At 40.1% G+C, this 27,321-nt stretch overlaps 1 protein-coding gene and 1 non-coding gene across 2 annotated transcripts in view; both read left to right on the top strand.

Annotated features, from left to right (window-relative positions):
* SVEP1 (sushi, von Willebrand factor type A, EGF and pentraxin domain containing 1) overlaps positions 1-26,317 on the top strand; it is a 226,694-nt gene extending 200,377 nt beyond the window's left edge. The window contains exons 42-48 of the mRNA XM_056117162.1: positions 1,120-1,293; positions 2,556-2,732; positions 7,540-7,710; positions 10,841-10,936; positions 13,424-13,519; positions 17,270-17,363; positions 25,959-26,317. Of these exons, the coding sequence (XP_055973137.1) occupies positions 1,120-1,293; positions 2,556-2,732; positions 7,540-7,710; positions 10,841-10,936; positions 13,424-13,519; positions 17,270-17,363; positions 25,959-25,980 (830 nt within the window). The 3' untranslated portion in view covers positions 25,981-26,317. The remainder of the gene's footprint in view (positions 1-1,119; positions 1,294-2,555; positions 2,733-7,539; positions 7,711-10,840; positions 10,937-13,423; positions 13,520-17,269; positions 17,364-25,958) is intronic.
* Positions 17,877-17,981, top strand: LOC130026712 (U6 spliceosomal RNA). Its single transcript, XR_008792910.1, has one exon. It is a non-coding gene; the product is annotated as a U6 spliceosomal RNA (small nuclear RNA).
* Positions 26,318-27,321: the final 1,004 nt, after the last annotated feature.

The raw sequence follows: 27,321 nt of genomic DNA, 5'->3' as shown, positions 1-27,321 counted from the left end.
CCAGTGATGTTCAGGGGTTACTCCTGGGTCTGCACTCAGGAATTACTCCTGGCAGTGTTCAGGGGACCATATGGGCTGCCGGGGATCAAACCCTGGTTAGCAAGGCAAGTGCCTTACCTACTCTACTATCCCTCTGACCCAGAGATAGAGTTATTAAAAGGTGAAATGTAATAAGAAATCAAGTAGATCAGGAACTTGGGACATATACAGATATACACATAGACACAGATATCCACACATACACAAAATACACACACATATACACACCAAGACTCAAATTTTAAATATTAAAGTATTTTTCATGTATATAAGACAAAATGAAGACACTTTAAAGAGTATTTAAATTAGCTCTATCCCTTTAGCTTTTACTAGTGCAATCAACCAGAGGACAGAGTATAAGGGAATCATTTTTCCAAAACCCCTTGTAAACTTGAATTTTATATTCTTCTTTGGAGCAAAATGAGCTCTTTACTGTTTACATGCTTTTGTTTTGAGTTGCCAATAGTCTTTATTTTTCTCCTCTATTCCTCATTCAGTTTTGGCAATCAGACAGAAAGCTTCAGGATACTTTTTTTCTTGCATCTGTTTGTATCGGTGATGGAAAGCTTGGCAGTAGACAGTAACTGCTCCAGATCTGTCAAATAGATGCACTTAAAACTAATTTTTAATATAAATGTGTCCTATTCAATCAGTGTTACACACTTAAAGTTTTATTTGATATTTATCTGATATTCACATTTTACTGAACATCATTGTGCCTGGTCTAGTCTGCCCCTGTAAGAAATGGATTTGATAATGTCTGGAAATTCTTGGCCATGGTAGCAACTTAAATGAGAATTCCATAGTGTATCCCCTTACTCATTCATACCTCTTCACCTATCGTCAGTAAAATGTGAGAAATGTTTAAAGATAGGTAAAAGCAATAGATCATCACGGCCACCTTTAATTGCCTACATGTTTTCATCCAGAACTATGCATTCCTAATTTTTTTTCTCCTTTAATGCATACCATGGTCACTCAAACCTGTACAGTTTATACGTGCCTTGAGTACCTGTCACAGTTGCAGCAGAAGGAAAGATGAACGGGACAATTAATACGAGGCTTCTGTTTGTCTTTTAGAGGCCAGATGTGAAGTTCTACTTGAATTTCCGAATGGGAAAGCTGACGTTGAAAACACTACCTCTGGACCCATTGTGGCATATTCTTGCAACAGAGGTTACAGCCTTGAAGGGGTGCCAGAGGCATACTGCACTGAAAATGGAACTTGGAGCCACCCAGTTCCTCTCTGCAAACGTGTGTGTTGACTTTATGAGAGGTTTTAATCAGGGTACAGTTTCATGGTTCCTTTCCCAAATGTCTGAAACACAGGAAATTCTGCTCAGTGAGATTGGCCCAGGAAAAGTAATCCATGTGTAGCCAAACCAAATACTGTCAGATATAGTGAAATGCAATTTATGTGCTCTAAAATCACCCTTCTGAGAATCAGTATGCATCAGATTCCAACGCACTGAAAGGAAATATAGTTTAATGAAAATACTTTGATATAAATGTACAATGAATTTGATTGTGAATGGGTGAAGAAAGATAAAACTATATTTAACGTGCAATGTATAGTGAGCACATATAAATGGAGTGAGTAAAGACAATTCATTCTGACTGCTGGAGTGAAAATACAAGCTATGGCATAAATGGAGCAGGCTCAGGTTAAAGTTTGCAGTATAGGTTTCTGCATCTTTAGGATGTAGCTGATGCCTGCCTCCTCGCAAAGACTTCCTTTCTGCTTCTTGAAATTTATTTTTAAGCTGAAACTGCTTGAAATACATGCCAGTATGGATGTTTCAGATTCAGTAAAAATCCTTATGTTGTCATCATTTCCTGTTGTCTTCAAATCTATTTAAAAATTCATTTTTATCAATAAGACTTGCAAACAACTTAAGTTCTTATATCCTGTGTATAGTAGCATGAGTATAAAGCCATATTCAACTCATTTACAAATGTCTGATGGCTCTCATTCATCCTGCTAAGAACATTCAGTGAAAATAACATTGTTATGCATTTCCTCTGTCTTCTTAATATTCTTCATATTTTAGATGACATTTGATACACTCCTTGATTTCAAGGATGCTTTTTATTTCCCTACTGCTAATCAAAAACAATATAAAGGACCAGGACGTAACTCAGTGGTAGATAATGTACTTCCTTGAAAAAGAAGTCCTGAGTTCAATCCTTGGCACCCCAAATAATAAAATCAAAACAAATGCAAAAATCTAAAATAATGGAATGGGCCCTAATTTCAGACAGTTGCTTAATATTCCAGAGGTTTAGCATCCAATGTTAGGGGTTGGATTCCTTGTTTTATTTTGTTTTAATCTTATTTTATCTTTACAAAGAATTTAATACAAATGCAATAAAAGTGTATGTTCAATGTTTGCGAACACACCTCCTATCATGACTACTGAGAACCCAGCTCCTAAAAAGCTCAGACTCTGTCTTCAGATAAATAAATTTTTAAGAGAGAGACAATATTAGTAAATAGTTTCTTTCCTCTTTAACAGCAAATCCATGCCCCGTTCCTTTTGTGATCCCTGAGAATGCACTGCTTTCAGAAAAGGAGTTTTATGTGGATCAGAACGTGTCTATCAAGTGCAGGGAAGGCTTCCTGCTCCGGGGCCAAGGCATCATTACCTGCAACCCTGATGAAACATGGACTCAGACAAGTGCCAAATGTGAAAGTAAGTTAACAGGTGAACTCCAGCTCACTCCTTCCTGCAGACAGTTTTCTCTTGGAAGGTATTTTCAATTAAATAACTTAATTTTGTTTTCTATTTACAATTTCTGCTTCATTGTGGTTATGAGCTTGGGTTGGTAATTTAAATAAACATTTGTAAGACCAGAAATAATAGATAGTAAAAGGGTTAAGGTGCTTGTCTAGAAGGCACCCGACCTGGCTTCAGTACCTGCCACCACAGTGGCCTCCCAAACATCGCTGGGCACTAGGTTTGGCCTTGAAGGCCTGTGAGTACTACTGGTGCAGCCCTGGAGGCTCCCAGCACTGCCATGGAGGCCTGGTTATACCCAGTCCACAGGGCCCAAGCAGCACTGCATCCATTGGCCTTCAAACTGAACCACCAGCCTCACTACCTGAATATCTCCAGGACTGCCCCCAAGGCCTCCCTGAGCATTGCCTGGTAGATCCCCCTAAAATGAGAGTAAAATTTCTGTCTCAATTAGAAAACATTGAATTTCAAACAGAATAAAAGAGAAAGAAAGTCTTTTGGAACTAGACTAAACCTACCTGACCAGGTTTCACTGATTAGATTTTTAAATGGACTCTTTGTAGAAAAAAGCAAGCTATTGAATGTAAAATACATATTTTTTCTTCACATCCTCATAGTCCCTAAATTGTTTTTTTAAAGGCTAGGACTGCTCTGCACTAAAAAAAAAATTACCCCCTCTCTTACCTCCAGCCCACCATCATTTTTCAACTGGTGCAGTCTGGACCACCTCTCGGTGGTCTTGTTTACACAGATTGCTGGACAGGATTCCAGCCGAGTTTTAATTCAGAGCTCTTGGCTGAGGCTTTTGGGATGAATTTGCATTTCTAGCAAGTCCCCAGGTATTGTTAATGGTAATACTATAGGTCCAGAAACCATAGATGTTGGAGCTCTGGGATGGCACCAGACTGATACAGGGCACAGAGTCGGGCAGCCTTCTCTTGCTACCCTGAGCTGACCTCTCTTAATGCACCTTCCAACACTTAAAGCATTTCCTCTAGCTCCTCGGAGTTCAGGCTACTCCTGACACAGAACAACACTTCACAAATATTCATCCAGTCTAACCAGATGCAAAACACTGAACTACCTAGCATAAGAATATATTCTGCAAAATACTTGCACTTCAATTACTGTAAGAAATGCATTAGAGGGCACAGTGTGGTTCCTGGCATCAGAAACTTGAGCTTGAATTCCAGCCTCAAAACTTCTGAACTCTAAACTTGGGCTTGTAAGTAACTTCTTTGAACTGCAGAGCTCTTGTTTGTTCATTAGTACCAACAGAATCTACATCAGGGAGTTGTTTTGAAGAATAAAGAAATTGGTATGAACAAAGGATGCTTAGAGGACTCACTCAGGATGGGAGGTTCATGCTGAAAGTAGACTATAGACCGAACATGATGGCCACTTATTACCTGTATTTCAAACCTTAACACCCAAAAGGAGAAAGAGTAAAAGGAAATGTACCTGCCACAGAGGCAGGGGTTGAGGGGCGAGGGTGGGGACGGGAGGTGGTAGGAGGGATACTGGGAACATTGGTGGAGAATGGGTACTGGTGGAGGCATGGGTACTCAACTATTGTATGACTGAAACATAATCATGAAAGTGTGTAAGTCTGTAATTGTATCTCATGGTGTTTCATTAAAAAAATGTTTTTTAAAAAAGATATTGGTATGTATTAGCAATTAGCAATTAGTTGAGCATCCTCCACCCAGATCCTCCAAATTCCAGTAGGCGGGGGTCACACCCACCACCTGGCCTCCTGGCGCCGTGTAATCCCATCAGCGGCCAAGACTCAGAGACTATAAAATCCAGCTCCCGGACATCTTATCAGGACATCTTTTTATGACATCTTATTATCTCATTCCTACTTTGGACAAACTTGCAGGGCAGAGTCTAGCAAACTCCCCGTGGCGTACCAAATATGCCAAATACCAGTAACAATGATGGGTCTCATTCTCCTAAAGAGCCTTGAATATAATCTCAGGGCTAGGATGAAAGAGACGTTACTGGGGCCTGCTCGAGGCAATCGACGAATAACAGGATGATGAATGAATGAATGTATTAGCAATGCTCTCTTAGTAGAAAAAAAAAAATTCACTGATAGCCCAAGTCCTTGAATTTTCAACTGACAACCTATCTCAGAAAGTCAGTACTGTAATTTTTAAAAAAAAAACTGGGATTTGAAGGGCTGGAAAGTGAATTCCATCCCCAGCACCGCATATGGTTTCCCAGGCCCCACCAGGAGTCATTCCTAAACACAGAGCCAGGAGAAGCCCCCAATACAGCCGGGTGTGGGCCCAAAACCAAAAAATAAATTAAAACTTGGATTTGCTGCCCAAGCCTTATGAAATGTACCCCTAGTGAAACAGGAGGAAGACAAAATGTATATGCTGTGGCCCACTTCTTAAGTAGAAAGCCTCCATCCTGCACCAGAGCCAGCTGAGAAATGGATTCTGCCCACATATCTTCACATTAGTCTTGGCTCACAGAAACTCACCACTCAGGGCACTGGGCAGAAGCAAGAGTAGGGAGAGACATGCATCTATTACCAGTGTTGCCGCCGCGCATGCTTAATTGTTCCTCAATATTCTCCAGAGGATCGGGGTTGCCTTGGAGAAAAAGGAGACAGTTTCCCTTTATTGTTTTTACCCTCAATCCTTCTTCCGCTTTTTCTATGAGACAGGAAGTCTTTGGCTTAGAACAAAATACCCTTCCTGAGGGACCTGAGCAGTCAATTGCCTTATTCTTTTTCATTCATTCTGTTATTTAGCCCTATGAATCAATGATTAAAATGTTGTGTGCATGAGAATCACCTGGGTGGAATATGTGAGATGCAGACTCCTAAGCTAGAAGTATCAGAAATTTGCATTTTAAATAAGAACGTCACAGGATTCTACAGACAAAAAAGAAAACTTAAAAAGATACACTGAGTATTCCTTCTGACCACACATTTTTGTTTTTGTTTTTGTCTTTGGGCCACATCTGGCAACGGTCAAGGGTCCACACTCAGGAATTGCTCCTGGTGGTGCTTGAGGAACCATATAGTTCAGGGATCGGACTCAGGTCAATCACATGCAAGGCAAGCAAGCACCTTACCTGCTGTACTGCAGCTCCAGCCCCTACAAACTTTTAATAGAAGGATGCCCATAAAGTAACCTTTTATACGTCACCTCACAAAAAAAGTTAAATTTATCCAAACTGAATGCAGATTGGAATTCTGACTGCAATCCAATCCTTGTCTTCTGAACCATCTCCACAATATTCTAAGTATCTCAGGGTGTCTCACAAAATTCTCCAAGCAAAATGGATTTTAAATCTCTTTGTTTAAGTACACAGTACATGTCGCTTTTAAAAGAGAGAAGTATTACTCAAGTTCACAGCTTCAAAGGAGAGTCATCCTAACTCTTGAAAGGAGGGAAACTAGGGAACTGGAGAAACAGTACAGAGGGTAGGGAACTTTCCTTGCAAGTGGCAAGCCTGAATTCCATTCCTGGCACCCCATAAATTCCCCCTACCTCTGCTAGAAGTTATCTTGACTGCAGAGCTAGGAGTGATCCCTGAGCACCACTGGGTATGCCCCCAAAACCAAAACCAAACAAACAAAAAGAAAGGAGGGAAACTAATGCCAAACTTTGAGTGTCCTCAATCTCCACAAGGTATAGAGGTAGGGCTAGAAACAGTATTCATTCATTTCTTCCTTTTTCCAAACATGTACCCAGAGCCCATTGCTTGCCAAGCATGGTTCTGGGCACGATTAAAACAATCTTGAGAGAATATAATTAACAATCATAACTCTCAACTAAGAGTCTCCACATATTACCCATGCTTCTCTTATTTGGCTCATATCCTGCATCCAAAGTCTCTGAAGCCACCTCTTAGAAAAGATACCGGAGCTCATCCTTGGACTTTCTGCTTGACTTATGCACTTAAAAATAGCTCAGCCTTGGAATTGGAGAGATTGCTGAACAGGCAGTGAGTCACCTTTGCACACAGGAGACCTGGGTTCAGTCCCGGGCACCACTTGATCCTCTGAGGACCGAGCCCAGTGTAGCCCCTGAGCACTGCTAGATGTCATTCAAAAGCAAACAGAATAAATAATCAAAATAAAATAGCTCAGCATCAACACATGAATCAGAAAACAGAACCTTTGCTCTTGTACATCTGTTTTTGGTATTGGTAGAATATTATATTTCTTTTTTCTCCTTTTTTGGGGGGGGGGGGTCACACCTGGTGATGCACAGGAGTTACCTCTGGCTTTTCACTCAGGAATTACTCCTGGTGGTGCTCAGGGGACTATATGGGATGCTGGAAATCGAACTCGGGTCGGTCATGTGCAAGGCAAATGCCCTACCTGCTGTGCTCTCGCTCCAGCCCAGAATATTATAGTTTAAGACCAGTATCTTTTAGCTATGATTTAAGGGGAAAGATTACTTATTATGTTTTGTTTGTTCTTTTGTTTGGGCTGGAGCGATAGCACAGCGGTAGGGCGTTTGCCTTGCACGCAGCCAACATGGCCGACCCGAATTCGATTCCTCCGCCCCTCTCGGAGAGCCCGGCAAGCTACCGAGAGTATCTCGCCCGCACGGCAGAGCCTGGCAAGCTCCCCGTGACGTATTCCATATGCCAAACACAGTAACAACAAAGTCTCCAATGGAGATGTTACTGGGCCCGCTCGAGCTCAAGTTCTTTTGTTTATTCCACCTTAGGGATAAGACTATTCTCCTCGGATCGACATAGACTTAATTATTGTTTTGCTTTCCTGTAGAAATCTCATGTGGCCCACCTGCCCACATTGAACATGCTCTTGCTCGAGGCATTCATTACCAGTATGGGGACATGATCACCTACTCATGCTACAGTGGATACATGTTGGAAGGTTCGCTAAGGAGTGTTTGCCTAGAAAATGGAACCTGGACAACCCCTCCTACTTGCAGAGGTAAGGAAATATGGGAAATAAATTATTATTTTCCTGTTGCTAAGGGAAATGTGTATGGAAGGTTGATATGGCCAACAGGTAATATGCATTTTATTTTCATTCTCCTTGACTTTAAATCTTTCCTTAACATGTAATGTCCATGTGATTTTAAAATCAATGTGCAGTTCTCTTTATTGAGTCTGAGTTTCAAAAGCTGGAATCAGACTGAGTCAATGATGCTCCCACTGGTGAGCTGTTTTTCCGAATCTTAGGAGACTTCTCTCTGACTGCTAGGGGGAAGCCTGTCATGCGTAGGCCGGGGGCCACTTCCTGGACACCTGGGTGTTAATGATTTGAGATCATCTCTATGCTTGAGATTATTTGTGCCTAAGAATATGTATACTTGAGCACAATGTCTAATGAGGTCTTTGTGGAGGTGAGGCAGAACCACTGGGCTCAGGGTATGAACCTGTAAAGGTATAGAATTATATTGAATAGGAAGACTCAAATGGAACTTTGGGAAATACTAACGTTTTCTGGTCAGCAGAGAACGTCTGGATATGACAGGAAATAACCATCAAGGTGAGGAAAAAACAGGAGAAAGGGGTGTTTTACAACCTAAAGGAGAAATGACTGAGTATGGCTCCTGCTGTCGAAAATTTGGGAAAATGGAAGCTGACATGCTTCTGGGTCATTTCATCACACAATGAATTGAACATCAAACAGCTTTGTCATAAAAGAGAGAATAACAGCAAAAAGCCCAAGCATTCAAAATACCTCATGAAAAATGACCTTTTTATCTCTGTAGATCCAGCGCAATACTGAGCAAAGAATTTGATTTTTTTTTTGTGATAAAAGGAAAAATAACAAAACAGGGGGGAAATGAGGAAATTTAAGAGGACATCATGAAATATTAGTAACAAAACTGGAAAGATAGAGTACATGAATATGCCAGGAATATATAGGGATTAAGGTTGTTGCCTTTCATATAGCTGGTCCTGGTTCGATCCCTGCACCACATGGTCCTCTGAGTATCATCAGGAGTATAATGATACCTGAACCCTCCCAGGTATGTCCTCAAATCCCACTCCCCCCAAAATTGTTTCTGGTGGAGCTATTCACATTGAAGTTACCAGATCCAGCTGAGTTATCTCCATTGGGTCAGACTGTTAAGAGATCAGAAAAATCAGTGTGTGTTCAGAACAGAAAACTATGGTTTGAAGAATGAGGAGGGGGCCAAGAAATGATGTGAGCAAACACAAACCCTTCTTTCTAGAACTTGAGGGACTGGGAGCAAAGAGACGGTATTATTAGGGTCTGTTACAGACTAGATGATGACCTAGTTGAATTATGCTAGCTTAGTCAGGGTTGCTTGAAGAGGAATCTAAAGGTAATTTTGTTTTAAGCTGACATATTACTAGAAAACAAATGCCATAACCAAGGATGTCTTCGAGAATTTAAAAGCATCTCAGTCTCTCTCCATTAGCGTCCTGCCTCTAAAGTCACTTAGTGCTCAAGTAAATACTTTAAATATTTTTACTATGCATTTAAAATCCATCCTTCAGTGGTTCCATTCCAAATTCTTCCAGATTGTTGTTCCACAGTCCTCCACATCCAAAGCACTTCTCCAACTCCATTGGATAAGGAGACTGCTAAGAGGACAGGATGAACATGTAGGCTAAGGAAGTCTAAGTAATGTAGTCCTTGAGTAAGGGACTAGGGTTATAGCTCAATGGTAGAGCACTTACCTACCCCTGTAGGAATTCTGGGTTGGACCAGTATTTAGTAATGTATAATAATCCCTGGGTGGTGGCTGAGAAGTGAGGGAATTCAAAGCACAGCTGATTTGACTCATCCCAGCCTACTCAAGATATAGAAGTCCCAACTAGAAGTTACTTTAAAAGGTGTTGCAAAGGTTTACCATAGCACACTGCCACAGCCCCTCCATGTGAAAATAATGAAGTTTCTTTGAAAGGAAACCAGAAGATGTCATCAGACTTAGCACAAGTTAGGAGGTCTTCATGTGAAACAAAATTAACCTGCTAACCCCAGGGACTCATCTCCAGGCCAGTTGGGATTAATAGCCCTGAGGATGACCCACTGTTTTTATACAGGGACTGCCCCTTCATACAGCTCTTATTTCCTACCACTATTTCTGAAAGGAGGCCCACAACCCTAGAGGCCATGAATGGTTTCTTGACTTTACTTGGGGGTTTCTAAGATGCAGGGCATGAAGGAAAGCTACCATACCTTACAAATTCATCTAAGAATCAGATTTCCAACAAAACACTTTCCAAGACTTTTCAATACCTCTATCAGACACTGTGATGAGCCCAGGAAAGAGGGAAAGAGAAGCAAGAAGATTACAATCTATCACAGAAGAGAGATTCTTTTAAGTTGTAGCACTGTCCTCCCGTTGTTCATCAATTTGCACGAGCAGGCACCAATAATGTCTCCATTGTGAGACTTGTTGTTACTGTTTTTGGCATATCGAATATGCCACAGGAAGCTTGTCAGGCTCTGCCATGAGGGCAGGATACTCTCGGTAGCTTGCTGGGCACTCTGAGAGGGATGGAGGAATCGAACCTGGGTCGACTGAGTGCAAGGCAAACACCCTACCCACTGTGCTATCGCTCCAGCTCTTTTTTGAAGTTTAAAAAAAAAAAGACTTAACTGCACAGGTGATTGTTGACACACTTAACAGAGGTCTGTTAAGTTTCAGAGGACAGGGGATTATAGAAGGCGGTCATGGTCAGATTGCTCAAGAATCAGAAGATAAGGCAGGGAAATTTTGTTCCACAGAGGACACACACATTTGGACTGGATCTTGAAGAATGAGAAGGAAGTTTAGCATGAAAATAGCAAGGGTAAAGGGAGGAATTTGTTCTCCACAACAATTTGAAGGCAAGAAAAAGCACTGTCTGTTGGGAAACTATGACTATTTAGGGGTGATGCTTCTTCCCAGAAATAGAAAGAATGCAATGATAATAGACTTAAACTCCACACTCCACCATATAACTACTTTTCATCTTAAGGTTCAGATTTGTTCCCGAGTCGAGGAAATATTGAAATGTCAATGAGCAACCATATTTTCTGATGATCAGTCTTCCACAGTTGCCCTATTTTATGACCCATATTGTTGCTTTTCCAGCTGTCTGCCGCTTCCCGTGCCAAAATGGAGGTATCTGCCAACGCCCAAATGCCTGTTCCTGTCCCGAGGGCTGGATGGGGCGCCTTTGTGAAGAACGTGAGTCTCATCTTCCCTCTTGTCTGCCTTGTCTGCAAAGCCAACTCTGAGTCCTGGCAACCTGCCTGAAAGCTGGTGATTCAGGGGACTGGTGGCAGGAATTTATTTGCTTTAATCCTTTGTCACAGACCAGACAGAGCACATAGGGTCACTTGGAATATGCCAATCTGTGGAAGGTTCAACACATTAGAGACCTTGGAAAAGATAGTTACAAGAATCCAGCCAAGGTCATCTGCGCATTCCTCTTGAAACAAATCCCCAGTACTCTTTTCCAGAAGAAACTTGTAATAGAAGATTTTCTAGCCATTCTTTTTTGATCTCAATCCAGTGGTGTCCTGTGCCACTCACTGCCTCAGTTGGTATCAGTCTGGGTATTGTATAACACTGGACTTTGCAGCCTGTCGTTCACTCTTCATAAAGAACAGCAGCCAGAAACAAACACACACAAAGAGAATAGCTCTTTACAACTGAAAAAAATGGGGAAAATTGGCACTCATAGCCACACAACACTAGGTAAAATTTAATATAGATAAATCTTGATCCCCTTAAAAATATACTTGAATTTGAATTTATGAGAAAAAATGTAGATTTGTTATTTTGTAAATACATTTGTTTAAATATCTATCTGTGCCTATATGCATATTTTGATATATATATATGGATGGATAAAATCTGTGTGGATAAAATGATTTCAGAGTTTATTGTGTGTGCTGTATATTAAGCCATTCAGAGTCATTAAGCAACGGCCATTGTTTTATATATATATGTATATATATATGTGTGTGTGTGTGTAGCTCTGTAGCACTGTCCTCCCATTGTTCATCGATTTGCTCAAGCGGGCCCAGTAATATCTCCATTTTGAGACTTGTTGTTACTGTGTTTGTCATATTGAATACGTCACGGGTAGCTTGCCAGGCTTTGCTGTGTGGGCGAGTTACTCTCGGTAGCTTGCCATGCTCTCCTAGAGGGGAGGAGAAATCAAACCCGGCTCGGTCAGGCAGGTCATATGCAAAGCAAACACCCTACCGCTGTGCTATATATATCAGATTTTTATAGAAGTCAAGTATTTCATAAGACATTATCAGCTGAAGAGATAAAACAGGGAATAAGGTGCTTGCCTTGAATTAGCCCTGATCCCAGTTTGATCCTTGGCACTGCATTTGGTCCCCCAGCACCATGAAGAACGATCCCCAACTGAAACCCAGTCATGAACAACTTTGTAACTGTATATCTCACTGTGATTCCATTTTTAAAAGTTAAAAAAAAAAGGAATGATCCATAAACTCTGCTGGGTATTACCCATGCACACAGAGTCAGGAGTAAAGCCCTGAGTCCCACTAGGTGTGCCCTCCAGAAATTAAAAGACCAGAGAGATTCTATAGCTGTTAAGGCACTTGCTTTGCATGCAGCGAACCCAGGTTCTATCCTTGGCACCACATATGGTCCACTGAGCACCACTAGGAGTGATCACTGAGCACAGAAACATGAGCAAGGCCTGAACACTATCCAATATGATCTAATTATTCCTTCCCCCGCAAAAAAGAGATTTTTTAAAAAAATTAAATGTAATTATTTAAATTAATCTATAAGAAAATCAAGGAACATAAAGAAACACACTATTAATAACTTGTCAGAGCAAGTCGTTACACTGAGTTAAATAAAAAAAGGAAAGAAACATTATATTTCTTCCCCAATTCAAGTGTTGATGTACCCTGCAAAGGGTCTGCATTAGTGGGCTTGCTTGTTGCTTCATCAGACAGGGCTCCTTAAGTTTTTGTGTACACGCACACCATCTGGAAATGTTCAAATGAAGATCTAAGTTCAGTATATCTGGTTGGAAGCTGAGTTTCTGCCTTTCTAGCCAAATCCTAGACAATTCCTGTGCTCTTGGTCTGAGAATCATCCTTTGGGTAGCAAGGCAATAGACACTTTCATTCTGATTAATCAGAATGTACCTCCTGAGGGAGTTTAGTAATAAAGGAATAGTTTTCATGGAGGGTCAAGGGGAACTCTAATTCAGTCATTATCAGTCCTCTGCTCTCAAGAAATAAAGGGTGAGTTGTTCTGTCACCCCTAAATTGTTACAGGAGAGCCCATCTGACTCCAGCTTACATTGGATTCAAGGCAAGAGAAGAGCCCCAAGGCAGCCAAACCATCTTAAAGCAATTTATATCATTTGTAATGGGTATTTAAAGTGACCTGAGGGGAGAACACTCTATTTGTTTTATGAGGAGAAAACAAGGCACTTAGCTTTGATTAGCATAACCTCATGGAAAGAGTTCATCTGGCATTAGATGCATTACCTCTGGCTAAGGGTCCAGGCTCACCACTTAGCCGATTCTGTTTTCCCAACGATGCTGATTCATAAAGAGAAAGCATAAGGGAGGATTACCTCATGGGTCTTTGCTCCTTGGGCAAATGTTTTTTGCACATGTCACCACGAGAGTGTGTATTTTGACAAATCCTTTTTTCAAATCTCCTTTGCAGCAATATGTATTCTCCCGTGTCTGAATGGTGGTCGCTGTGTGGCCCCTTATCAGTGTGAATGCACAGCTGGCTGGACGGGGACCCGCTGTCATACAGGTAAGTCTCCTCTTAGCTTTGTTTCCTTGGTAACACAGGCAGGAAACCCTAGAGCACAGCAAGGGTCATCACTCAGACACTGAGGTGACAAGAAACACAAGGTGCCAGAGCCTTTCAAGCCCTCTTCAAGGCAGATCTTGCATGGCGACCTAGACATGAAGCTGTGGGACTATCTCAAGGCACCTCAGGGTGCTGAGCCTGCTCTGTTTTACAGAACGTTGATAAAAACATCATACAGGGGCTCAGAGTATTATTTCCTTTCCTTTCTGTGCAGCGAAATAACTAAATGTATTAAACTATTTGGTGGTGGCAATGCAGGAAGCTTCTAAATAAATAATATTGGTGTTAAAGAGCAAAAAAATCATTAGCTTCTTATGAGTGACAAAAACTGCTATTGATTGGTGACAAGCTGGATCCATCAGCCATACTTGGCCAATCTCGGGTATAGCTTTTTCCTACTATGGTTTCATATACAAATACTTGATATTAGGATCTCATCACCTGCACAAGATGATACACTTCTTGAGGGCAGGAATGTTTCTTAGTGATCCATCTATCTCCAGTTCCTAGCAATGTGCCTGTATATGACAGGTTTTTCAGTAAGTATTCAATAAATCAATCAGTTGAAGAGGGCAGGTTTTTACTTCTGAAAAATTTTCTTTTAGTCACCGTGATTAACAGTACTATCAATGATAGTGTTTCTTGCAACATTTTAACACCCCCACTCCCACCAGAGTGTTTCCCTCCACCATTGTCTCACATGTCCTCCTCTCCGCCCCCACCCACCATCAAATCCTCCCCTTGTCTCACCCTGCTTTCCTTCATGGTAAACTCAGTTCTATAGACTAGTCCTCAGATTCTGTTGCTTTAGGCTATTTGTTATTCTCTTTCTAATATTCTAATTTATGTTTTTTTTAAGCCAAATTTAATTTTGTTTTGAGCCGCACCCACACCCAGTGCTCAAAGGCTGTTTCTGGCTCTGTGCTCAGGGTTGCTCCTGGTGGTGCTCAGTGACAGTAAATAAACTAACCAAAATAGCCATTCAGGGAGCTAGTCCATTGAACTTAGAATCAGTGGAAGAGCAAGAGAGTCACAGAGAGTTCATTCTACCAAAACAGCATGGAAGTCTAGCATTGGCTGAAGTCAGAGGAGAAATATTGGTGTGTGGTTGGTAATGGAGGTATAAAAATGGCAGAACCAGATTAGGAAATATATTCTATGCCAATGTCAAGATGCTCGGTGGCAGCATTTGCGGCCGCACGACATCCTATGATGACATCTTATTATCTCATTCCTACTTTGGACAAACTGGCAGGCTACCGAATGTAGCCTGCCCACACGGCAGAGTCTGGCAAACTCCCTGTGTTTTACCCAATATGCCAAATACCAGTAACAATGATGGGTCTCATTTGCCTAAAGAGCCTTGAATATAATCTCAGGGCTAGGATGAAGGAGACGTTACTGGGGCCTGCTCGAGGCAATCGACGATTAACAGGATGATTTGTGATTTGTGATTTGATTTGTCAAGATGCTGTGGCATGTTTTTAGTAACAGAATCCCTGAAGGGTTTTAAATGAAAACATTACCTGATCAGATTTTCTTTCAGAAAAAAATTTATTTGGGGGCTGAAGAGATGGTACAGGAATTGAGAGACTTGCCTTGCATGCAACCAACCTTGTAATTCAATCCCTGGCACCATAAAAGTCCCCCAGGCACTGCAAGTCATGATTCCTGAGCTCTACCAGGTACATTCCCCAACCCCACAAAAATAAAAGTTGATTTGGGCAACAGTATGGAAAGTGGTATAAAGCAGTACTAACAGTAAAAACAGTAGTTAAAAAGCAATCTTAAAGGCTATATTTGAGAGAAATTAAGGAGGTAAGTAGGTGCCACTTGGTAATAGATTTAATATTGATCTCACATGTGTCAAGACTGAAGTTTCCAATCTGGACCCCTGAGTAGATAGTTGTTCCACTGGGAGAGAGAACCTGGGAGACACAGATTAAAAGCTAAAGATACAAATTTAAGTGTGGATATAGTGAAATACACAGAAACAGATCTGGTCAGTATCGGATGAAAATTTAGGTTCCAGAAGATACATTTGGATTAAAGATATATGTAAGGCATCATTGGAAAAAAGTCCTAAGGGAAAATTCAAAACTGTGCAAAAGTTACAAGGCATGAGAAGTGGCCTAGAATCCAGGGTGCCCACATTTAGGGAAGAGGGAGGTTGTTAAACTTTTAGATAGTGAAGTGGAAATGATTAAGTTGCTAGGGCAGTCAGGCACCCCAGGTCATCATGCTCCTGAAAGGGAGTCTTTCTTTTTTTTGCATATTAGCAAACAGAATCCAAAAAATGCTAGTTTTAGATTATTGCATTGGTTCTTCTGCTATGTCTAATCCTGTTCTGTTTCATATTTCCTCTTTATTATATTGCAAATATGTGCATTCTCTATGCTACTCATACACAACTCACATTCTTGTCCTTTCTCTTCCCACCTAGTTCTTAGCAAGTGCCTGGTACTTACATTCATCAAATATTTTCCCCATATTTGATGAATGAGTGACTACAGAAACATTGTTTATCTCGACAAGAGAGTTCCTTTCATTTATGAAAGCCAGTCTTTCCAAGGTATAATGAGACTGAAATAATATTTGTTTCCAGCTTTCCCCAAACAGACATTCTATTTTATTTCTATGTGAATTTCTCTTTCTTTGACATGTTAAAATTTGTTGTTGTTGGGTGTTGTTGTCAGTTTGTAGCATATTCAGTTTTCTTAAATGTATTTATGTACATGAATTTGGTTATGACAGTGTGGATTTAAGAGAAAGATACTAATACATTATATCTTTCAGTGTTACTCAGGTTTCATCTGTGATTAATTTTTAATTATATTACAGGTCTGTAATTCCAATGAAAGCTGGTTAAAACCATGCAATGTGTTTCCTGGCAAACATGAAAGGTCTTGAAATTACCTGTTATTTCAGATGGTCCATGTACTTGATTCATTTTCCTAAAAGTTGATATCTGATGTAATAACTCCATCAGAAGTCAGAACTAATTCCAAGAGACTTACAATGTAATTGAGAAGATGAAAAGTTTATGGTTCAGAATAGTATATGTCAAATTGATTGTATTAGTGGTAAGATGAAAGTCAAGAAAACTCCATAGACTTGAAGTTACCAGCAAAAATTTCAATATGTAAGTGGAACTTCAATATGAAAATAGTTATGTTGTTTGGACCGGAGAAATAGTACAATATTTAAGGCATTTGCTTTGAATGTGAGCAATGAAGAATTTATTCCTGACACTACATATGGTTCCCCTAAGCACTACCAGAACTGATCCCTGAGCACAAGCCAGTAGTAAGCCTTGAGCACTGTCAAGTCTGAAGGAGGGAGGGAGGAAGGGAGGGAGGGAGGGAGGGAGGGAGGGAGGGAGGGAGGGAGGGAGGGAGGGAGGGAGAGAGGGAGGGAGGAAGGAAGAAAGGAAGGAAGGAAGGAAGGAAGGAAGGAAGGAAGGAAGGAAGGAAGATTATTTGGTTAGAAAAGAAGGAGATGTTGCCATATAGTCACATGAAGCCAAATGCAAAGTGGTAGAAATGCATAATTGATCTATGGTGATCAGAGCAGAAAGAGGAAACTAATCTTATCCCACTTGTCTTCTTGGACATCTCCCCAATGTGTCAGTACTAATTAATTAATATGTAAATTCTAATTAAGTTAATGCATGATTTTTTTTTATCCCAGCTGTGTGCCAGTCTCCCTGCTTAAACGGTGGGAAATGTGTGAGACCAAACCGATGCCATTGTCTCCCAGCGTGGACAGGGCACGACTGTTCCAGGTAAGACACCAAGAACCTCATGTTTATAACAGAGAGTTATAAAGTCCAAATTATTTCAAGAGCCAGATGGCATCTTTAGTTTTAGAACAAGCATTTCTTAAATCCAGAAATATCCATTCTGAAGATATAGTCTTTGCATCTGAACTAAAGCCAACACACAAAAAATATTCGTGTGTTGACAAAACAGTGACATCTCGAAAGTAATTCATGGTGGAGGGGACAAGGGAAACTAGGAGATAGCTCAGCAGGTGTGGTACATTGTGCCCAACGCACATTTGATCCCCAATACACATGATCCCCAAGCATCGCTGAGTGCATCTCTGAAAGCCCCCAAACACCACCAGCATGGCCCGTGCAATCCCCAGAACTACAGAGCTCAAGCAACACCATATCTTCAGGTTCTAGCATTAATCCACCAGCAAGGTTAGCCAAGAGTCACCGGTAGCAGACCCCTGACCTTCTGAGCACCACTTGAGAGACCAAAAACAGAAAACAAAACAAAATAAGTCGTCTCTGCTCACCTTGGCAGCACATATACGAAAACTGAGATAATACATAGATTAAGTATGGCCCCTGTACAATTATGACACACACATTTGTGAAGCATTGCTTATTTTCCTACCTAAAGAGGTATTCAACATAATTCAAAATAATTACCAAATTAATTGCCTTCTTGCATAGAAGATTGAATCCTTTGTATACAAAGATATAAAATAAATAAACTCAATATGTTGTATTGATGTCCACTTGCATTCCTTCGTGCAATGAAAAAGCAAAAATTGATAATCTTTATTTTATTTCACATTTTAGTATATTTTCCTCACTTGCAACAAAAAATTTATGTAAAAATAAGTTGTCAATTCCACTAGGTAATAGGAAATAAAAAAAAAGAGTATCATGAAAAATAATTCAGGGGATTTTTTTGAGATGTAATTGATAAATATTATGTTCATTTTGGCATATGACATAATTGATATTTATAGATGGTGAAGTGATCATAGTAGGTCTAACATGTAATTGTATATATTTGAAATTTTTCTTGTGAGAAGGGCTAGAGCAATAGCACAGTGGTAGGGCTTTTGCCTTGCAGCCGGCTCAGCCGAGCCGGGTTCAATTCCTCCGCCCCTCTCGGAGAGCCCATTAAGCTACTGAGAGTATCTCACCCGCACAGCAAAGCCTGGCAAGCTTCTCATGACTATTCGATATGCGAAACACAGTAACAAGTCTCACAATGGAGACGTTACTGGGCCCACTCGAGCAAATTGATGACCAATGGGAGGACAGTGCTACAGTGCTACATGAGGAAGTGGGCAAAATGGGGAATTAACGAAGCATGCAGATTTTCAATAAATCATGGTGTGAGCCCTAATGGTGGGCTCATGGCAATTATCCCGGGCATAGCTCAGAAACTTACAGTGTATTTTAACATTTTTCCAAGAAGAGATTTGTTCTTAAATTGCAGGTCAGGCTGTACTGATATTTTGGCTCCCAGCAATTAACTGTAATTACCATACTGTGTTTTACAGCCTCATGACTCAGTAATGTCATTACAGAAAATGAGTGCCTTTTGACCCCTGTGCCCATTTTACACACTTAACAATTCATACCTCTGGACAACACTAATCTGTTCTCTATACCTATGAGTTTCATTTTGTGTTTTCCTATCTATCTGGTTTGGATTCCACATATAAGTAAGGTCTTGCAATATTTGTCTCTCTTTCATACTCATTTCATTATATGCCTTCATATCTACCTTCAGTATAATGCCTTTCATATCTACCTATCCCAGGGTAAATTCTGCTTATGACTAAGAAATATACTCCCTTGTATAAATAATACCACAGGTTTTAAGATATATTCATCTATCAATGGACACGTAGGTTGTCCTTATAACTTGGTTATTGTAAGTTAATATTGCACTGGAGGCTAAAGAGAGAGTACAGGAAGCAAGACACTTGCCTTTCAGATAACTGCACTGACCATAACCCTAGTTTGAATCCTTGGCACCTCACGTGGTCTCTTGAGCACTGCCAGAAGTCATTCCGGAGCACAGAGCCAGGAATAACCTCTGAGTATCATCAGGTATGACCCAAAAGCCCAATATATCAATAAATGTTACCATGAACATGGGGATCTATCTATCTTTCCAAAATAGTATTACTTTATTTGGATAAATATCAAGATATAGAATTTAGGGATCATGTGATAGTTCTCTTTTAACTTGGGGGGTTGGCTTTTAAGTCATACCCAGTTGGGGCCAGAGGAGCTACTCCAGGATGTGTGCTTGGGGGATGGCTCCCAATGGTGTCAGGGGATCACGTGGTGCCAGAGATCAAACCTGAGCCCCCTGCATACAAAACACATGCTCAGCGCATTAAACTATCTCTCTATCCTCTTCTAGAAACTTCTGTACTGTTCTTCACATACCAATTTACATTCCCACCAATAGTACTCAAAGGCCCCCTTTCCTCCAAACTCTTGGCAGCACTTACTATCTCTTACCTTTTGACAGCAACTGTCTAACAGGTACAAAATGATACCTGTATAATTGTGGTTTCTCTTCGAGTTTTCTTTTTTTTAATTTTTATTAGTGAGACATCCTGAGGTACAGTTGCAGACTTACACATTTTTGTGCTTGGGTTTCAATTATACAGTGATCAAATACCCATCCCTCCACCAGTGCCCATTTCCCACCACCACGGATCCCAGTATCCCTCCCATCCCCCCCATCCCACCCCGCCTCTGTGACAGGGCATTCCCTTTTGTTCTCTCTCTCTTATTGGGTGTTGTGGTTTGCAAAAGAGGCAATGGGTGACAGTCATGTTTGGTCTATAGTCTACTTTCAGCATGCTTCTCCTCTTTAAGTTTTCTGGTTATTTGTGATACTGAGCATCTTTTCATGTACATGTTGGCCATGCCTCTTGTTGGGGGAAAAATCCACTTAGATCCTCTGCCCCTAGCACAGTGGGTAGGATGTTTGCCTTTCACCCGGCCGACACAGCTAACCCAAGTTCAATTCCTTCGCTCCTCTCAGAGAGCTCGGGAAGCTACCGAGAGTATCTCGCCCACATGGCAAAGCCTGGCAAGCTACCCATGATGTATTTGATATGCCAAACACAGTAACAAGTCTCATAATGTTTCTGGGCCCACTTGAGCAAATCAATGAACAACAGGAAGACATTGACAGTGACAGTGACTTTTAGTATGTAGAATTAACATTACATAGAAATCTATTAGGGCTAGAGGGTAGCACAGCTGGTAGGGTGTTTGCCTTGCATGCGTCCAACCCAGGTTCAATTCCTCCATCCCTCTCGAAGAGCCCGGCAAGTGACTGAAAGTATCCCACCCGCACAGAAGAGCTTGGCAAGCTACCCATGGAGTATTCAATAGGCCAAAAATAGTAACAACAAGTTTCACAATGGAGACATTACTGGTGCCCACCCGAGCAAATTGATGAAAAATGGGAGGACAGTACTACAGTGCTACTTTTAGTGTGTTAGTTTATTTGGTTTGGGGCTATTATGTTGTTTGAGTTGTTTATATATTTTGAATATTGGTTCCCTATGAGAAACATGATTTGAAAATATTTTCTCCCATTGAGTAGATAACCTAAGGTTTCATTGCTTTCTCTTGCTGTGCAAAAGCTTTTTAGTTTGATAAAGTCTGACGTGTTAATTTTTATTTTTTATTTATTTTCCCCTTCCCAATTTTTATTTTTGTTTCTCTTATTTTTAGTGTTGAATCCAAAAACTCATTGTCAAAATTGATTTCAAAGAATATACCTCCTGACTTTTCTTCTAGAATTTCTGTGGTTTCAGTTTTATGGTTTTAGATCTGTAATCCTTTTTGAGCTGGTTGTGTGTGTGTGTGTGTGTGTGTGTTTGTGTGTGTGTGTGATGCAAAAGGATAGTTTGGTTTTATTCTTTAACACATGGCTGTCCAATTTTTCCAATATTACTAGCACAGCGGGTAGGGCGTTTGCCTTGCACACAGCCAACATGGCCGACCCGAGTTCAATTCCTCCGCCCCTCTCAGAGAGCCCGGCAAGCTACCGAGAGTATTCGATATGCCAGACACAGTAACAACAAAGTCTCCAATGGAGACGTTACTGGGCCCGCTCGAGCAAATCGATGATCAACGGGAGGGCCTTTACCTTTTACTTATTTAAAAGACTATTATTTTTCTCATTGTATAGTTTTGTCTTTTAATTGTAAATTAATTCTCTCTACATGGAAGTCCCTTCTCAGCAATGAAGAAGTGTCCCTTTTCCCTGCATCTTCACCAGTACTGGTTGTTCTTGTTCTTTTTGATGTGTACCACTCTCTGAAGCATAAAATGATATCTCATTTGTTTGATTTGCATCTCCCTGATAGTTAGCTATGTAGAACATTTTTCATGTGCTTTTTGACCATTTGTATTTCTTCTTTGAGGTAGTTTCTGTTCATTTTTTGATGGGGTTGAATTATTTTTCTTGTAAACTTCTACGAGCACCTTATATGTCTTGGATATTAATCCCTTATCTGATGGATATTGGGTAAATAATTTTTCCCATTCCATGGGTTGTCTCTGTATATTGGTTGCTATTTCTTTTAAGGTGCTGAAGTTTTTCAGTTTAACGTAGTCCCACTTGTTTATCTTTTATTCCACTTTCTTGGTCAGTGGTGTTTCATATTTTAAAAAAAAAATTTAATTGAATCACAGTGAGATACACTGTTACAAAGTTGTCAATGATTGGGTTTCCCTAACACAGTATTCCATCATCCATCCCTCCACCAGTGTACATTTCTCACTACCAATATCTCCAGTTCCCTCCCGCCTCCACCCCCACACACACTTGTCTCTATGTCTAGCATCCCCCTTTCTCCCTCTCTCTCTCCACCATTGTACATTTTTCATCACCAATACCTGCCATATCCCATACACCCATACCCCACCCACCTCACCTCTATGGAAGGCACTTTTCCTCTCTCTCTCTCTCTCTCTCTCTCTCTCTTTCTCTCTCTCTCTTTCTCTCTCTCTCTCTCTCCCCACACACACACACTTTTGGGCCTATGGTTTGTAGTACAGATACTAAAAGGTTATCAGGTATATCTCTTTACCTACTTTCAAAACTCAGTTCCTGTCCAAAATGGATAAAAACTAGAAATTGAGCTTCCGTACGACCAAGCAATACCACTTTTGGAAATAAACTCTAGGGGTACAAAGACACACAACATAAATGTCATCTGCACTTCTATGTTTATTGCAACACTATTCACAATAGCCAGGATCTGGAAACAACTGGAATGTCCAAGAACAGACAACTGTACAAAGAAACTATGGTATCTACATGACGGACTAATAGGCAGCTGTTAGGGAAAATGAAGTCATGAAATTTGCTTATAAATGAATGGACTTAAAAAGATTCTTGCTGAGTTAAATGAGTCAGAAGGAGAGGGACAGACATAGAATGATTGCACTCATTTGTAAGATTATAAAAAAAAATAGTATGAGACAAATACCCAATGATGGTAGAAACTAGGGCCAGTAGGATTGGTCCAGAATTGGAAGTCTGCCTCAAGTGCTGGAAAGGAAGGCAGTTGGGGTAGAGAAGGGACCACTATGACAATAATAGTTGGAAATGATTACTCTAGTTAATAGCTATGTCCTTAAAGTAGGTTAAGGACCAGACATGATAAGCTCTCATTACCTGTAGTGCAAACTGTAATGCTCAAATCAAGGGAGAGAGAGAAATAGGAAGAAGAAAAGTGCCTGACATGGGCGGGAAGGGGGGGTGGGTAGAAGGGATAGTGGTATTGGTGGTGGGAATGTACGCTGGAGGAGGTGTGGATGATGGAATATTGTATGACTGAAACCCTTTTATGAACAGCTTTGTAAATGTGTCTCATGGTGATTCAATTATAAAAACATTTTAATTAAATTTTAAAACATAATTCAATAACATTTTAAGAGAGACCAAATGCACATAACTTTTATTATAGTTATACTTGTTCTGTATAATATTGATTGTTAGTCTCATATGGTTGTTATGGTTGTTAGTCTCAAAGTATGGTTGTTAGTCTCATAAGTTATACTTTGTTTTAGGTTTTTCTGTATAGGATAAATATTGTCTTGTAGTCTTTAGTTCTAGGTACAGTTTCAGGCATCCACTGATGGTCTTGGAATGTATTCTCGACAGATAAAACAGGATTACTATATAAGCATGAGTTTATTTCTGGGAATCTTATTATGTTCCATCAATCTATGCCTGATTTTGTGCTGACACCATACTATTTTGGTAATGATATCTTTGTAACATTGTGTGAAATCAGCATATTGCCTCCAGTTGTGCTCTGTCACAATTTCAACTTTTTAGGGGCTGGGGAGATAGTACAGTGGGTAAGATGTTTGTCTTACATGAAGCAAACCCAGATTCAATCCTTGGCATTCCATATGGAGCCTTGAGCACTGCCAGGAGTAATTCCTGATTTTTGAGTTAGGAATAACCCCTGAGAATCACTGGGTATGGCCCAAAAACAAACCAAAAGCTTTTTAATGTTAAAAGTATCAGTATATATCAGGCATATAGAAAATACCATTAATGAAATCATTATTTGTTATTTCAGTATTTCAATATTAAAGCATTGCCTCACAAATATTGCATTGATGAATATTGTGAGTTCCCTTTCAAGAAATTTAATATGAATCATAGTGTCACTTAAATTTGTATTAAATTTATTTAGTTCTGTCTTATATAGATCATTAAATTGCATTTCCATATTCATGGTTTAAAGTGGGAAATTAAGCTAACTGAAAACAACTCTTTTTTTTTATTCTCTTTTATTCATTTCGGAGAGTCAAAGTCAACTTACAAGACTATTTAAATGCAAACTCAATTTACAAAAAAAATATGTCTGTGCCAATGAATTTCTTATATCATCCTAAGTATATTCCAGTTCTGCAGAGAGGAAGGAAACAAAGTGAACCCAAACATATTTGTATTGTTCAGGAATATTCAGGAACCTCCAAAGCAAAGGTGATAGTTTTACTTGAGAGCCAAGTTGAAATAATTTAAGAATATTAGAGTTGAGCTGGAATGTGCTTCTGAGGGAAAAAGAGAAAAGGTAAGAGGGAACAGAAAAGATAAAAGGAATAAGAGTGACAGTGACTCCAAACAGAAAAAGAAGCACCTATGACATTCTTGTAATTTTAGATTTTCTGTTTCAACTCCTTCATCTGACAGATTAGCAAAAGAAAGCACAGAGTTTGTGTGGTTTTACAATACCCAAATAGTCCCACAGATCTTTCTTGATCAGAGGAATGGTTGTCATTACTTGTGTGAAAATTTTGTTCATCAATAAAACAAAATGGAGACCTTTTTTATGAAGAGATTTGATAAGGAATTATTTAAAACTTGACAAACTGAGAGGTACATCCTACATTCAAAGGAAGGTCAACTTCAACTCAGTTCAGCCTACTCACTGTGGGAAGGAACTCCCCTTTACTGTCTTCAGTTTTTTATAGAAGATTCATATTAATTGGGACATCCTTATAACTCTAACTTAAGCAAAGAAAGGAGCTTGTCACAATGCAAGGACTTCACATGTTCTTGGGGAAGCTGAGCATCAGGACCAGATTGAGAACTTGAAAACTACACGAAACTCCACCTTCCATATACCTCCTCTCTAGTCCCTGCACCTTCCTCTTTCCTGTGAAGTATTTTTCTCTTGAAAAATTCTTTTCAGTTCACCTGGAAAGACAAGTTGCTTATAGCTACCACATAATACATTGTATATACCACAGTATTCAGAGAAGTGGCATGTTGACCCAGTTTTAAAATCCAGTAAAGTAACTAATCCGTGTTGATTCAAAGGTCCATCATAGATTAGTCAGCTGGTTGGCTTTTGCTATACTAACATTAATCATCATTTTGTCAAATACTTCACCTTTAGAGGAAGCTGGAAAATTCCCAGAAGAAATAAAGGAGAAGTATAGTTGCAATGTTTGCAAACAATTTTTCACTTCTTTCTCATCTCATCAATGATATTCAGTGCCTTTAAAAGGTAGTACCACTTATACGGGCACAAAATTGCTGCTCAATAAATGTTTATTGGCAAATGAAGCCATTTCCCGACATTGTGACATCCATTAAATCACTCAACCTGTAACCTTTCTCCCGAGCAGTAAGACCTACCAGCTCTTATTTCCAGAGAGGTCAGTCATTAAGAGATTGTTTTTCTTCTTATCTCTACATGCATATTCAGAAAAGTGATCCTCACCAAATGCCATTCAAAGAAAAGCCATTGACTATTAATGCTCTGCAAGACATTCAGCTGCAGAAAGTACAAACCACTCATTTAACAGATAAAAGCTTCGACATCATCATCATCACCACCACCAGGAAACCAGTGACAGCGCCTAAACCGAAATCTGCTTATTGTCAGATATTTTCATCACTGAGCACCCTTTCCTCACACCCCTATCTTCTCTCAAGGGAGGGTCCCTATCCATAGCAGCGTCACAGATAATCTCCAGGTGTCTGAGACTTCAGCTCTGTTTTAATCAGTTCCTGCAAAACTGTTCTTTTCAGTTGAATGTCTTCCTTTCTTGTTTCAGGAAAAGGAGGACTGGTGTTTGACCAGTTCACAACCCATCAGCTCTCTTAAAAGGAAGATCAGCTGTTCCTGGTAATCCTGGGCATCCTGGAACTTACACAGAAAAAATCCAACACGGTGCTGGGTCTTGTTTCATTTAGTAAACTTGTTCTTTTGGAAGTCCTTTTATATTTTGTGTTATATTTTGTTATTCCTTGTGACATACTTTCTTACTTGTTTCCATTTTTAAGTATGCCTGTATTTTCTATATAAAATATATTAAATAGATGCTGCTCCATTCTCATGAAATGTACATACTCTGCTGTCTGTTGGGGAAATTCCCAGTACACATATTTTTTATTCCATTAAAATGATTTTTCAATTAAAGTCTATTTTACTACTAAATAATATTTTTCTGGATAGTACCATTTTGTGAGGCGGCCAGAACACTGGAGATTTTTCATCTGGGCTGCTGGCACAATAGAGGATCGAATGGGATGTACCAAGAAATTATTATAAAGGAAACCCTTTCATTCTAGTTTCATCTTCTTTACAATATATATAACACGACATGTATCTTTTCACTTAATTGGAAACTCACTATTGGACCTACTACCCTCCACACAGCATGCTGTTTGGTGCCGAGGATAGTTTCCTTCATCCTCTTTCAACACTTGGAAAGTCATAGGGATCATTTAAATGGATCAGGATTGAGGCGAAACATAATAATGATATGGTTCTTTCTCACAAAATCAAACGTTTTCTCTTCTTAGTCTCAGCTGGAATAAGAACTGCAAGAACAGGAGATAAACAGTCTGTTGCTAGGTCAAAATCCCACAACTCACACCGTGGGGGAAAGGAGACAGAAATAGGAAGGGAAGGGGAAGGAAAGGGCAATGGGAAAAGTCTTCACCAAACTGTGCTGCTGAACCCACCTGCAAGAAAAGAAATGATGCTGCCCACATCAGAACTTTCTCACTGCTTCTCCCAACTCCATCTGCACCTTCCACCAGGATAAAGACCTCTCCGGATTTCTGGAACCAAAATATAAATACTAGATTCTGTTTCAAATAGGAAAATCCCAGTCAGTACATCTTCGATCTCGGGGGGCGACGGGGTCGGGGGGTACTTCTTCCATAAACATTATGAAGTATGTATAAACACAAAAAGACAGCAGCAGTCTATCTCTCCTGCCACCCGTGTTCCGTAGTATCAGGCTGGTTCCCCCACTCCAGGGAGGTTGATGGTGATGGGCAGGTGAAGGAAGAAAACAAGGGCCAGGCTGGTTGGTCTTAGTTGCACTTTATTCCAGTCCTCTCTCCATTCACTCTGTCTTCCTCTGCTTCTTTCTCCCCCATGCTACTTCATTCTCCTCCTCAATCCCC

This window comes from Sorex fumeus, unplaced genomic scaffold (assembly GCF_029834395.1).
Source record: "Sorex fumeus unplaced genomic scaffold, SorFum_2.1 ptg000034l, whole genome shotgun sequence".
NCBI classification, from domain to species: Eukaryota; Metazoa; Chordata; class Mammalia; order Eulipotyphla; family Soricidae; genus Sorex; species Sorex fumeus.
The sequence above is the reverse complement of the archived record's forward strand: the minus strand, read 5'-3'. Positions and strand labels throughout refer to the sequence as shown.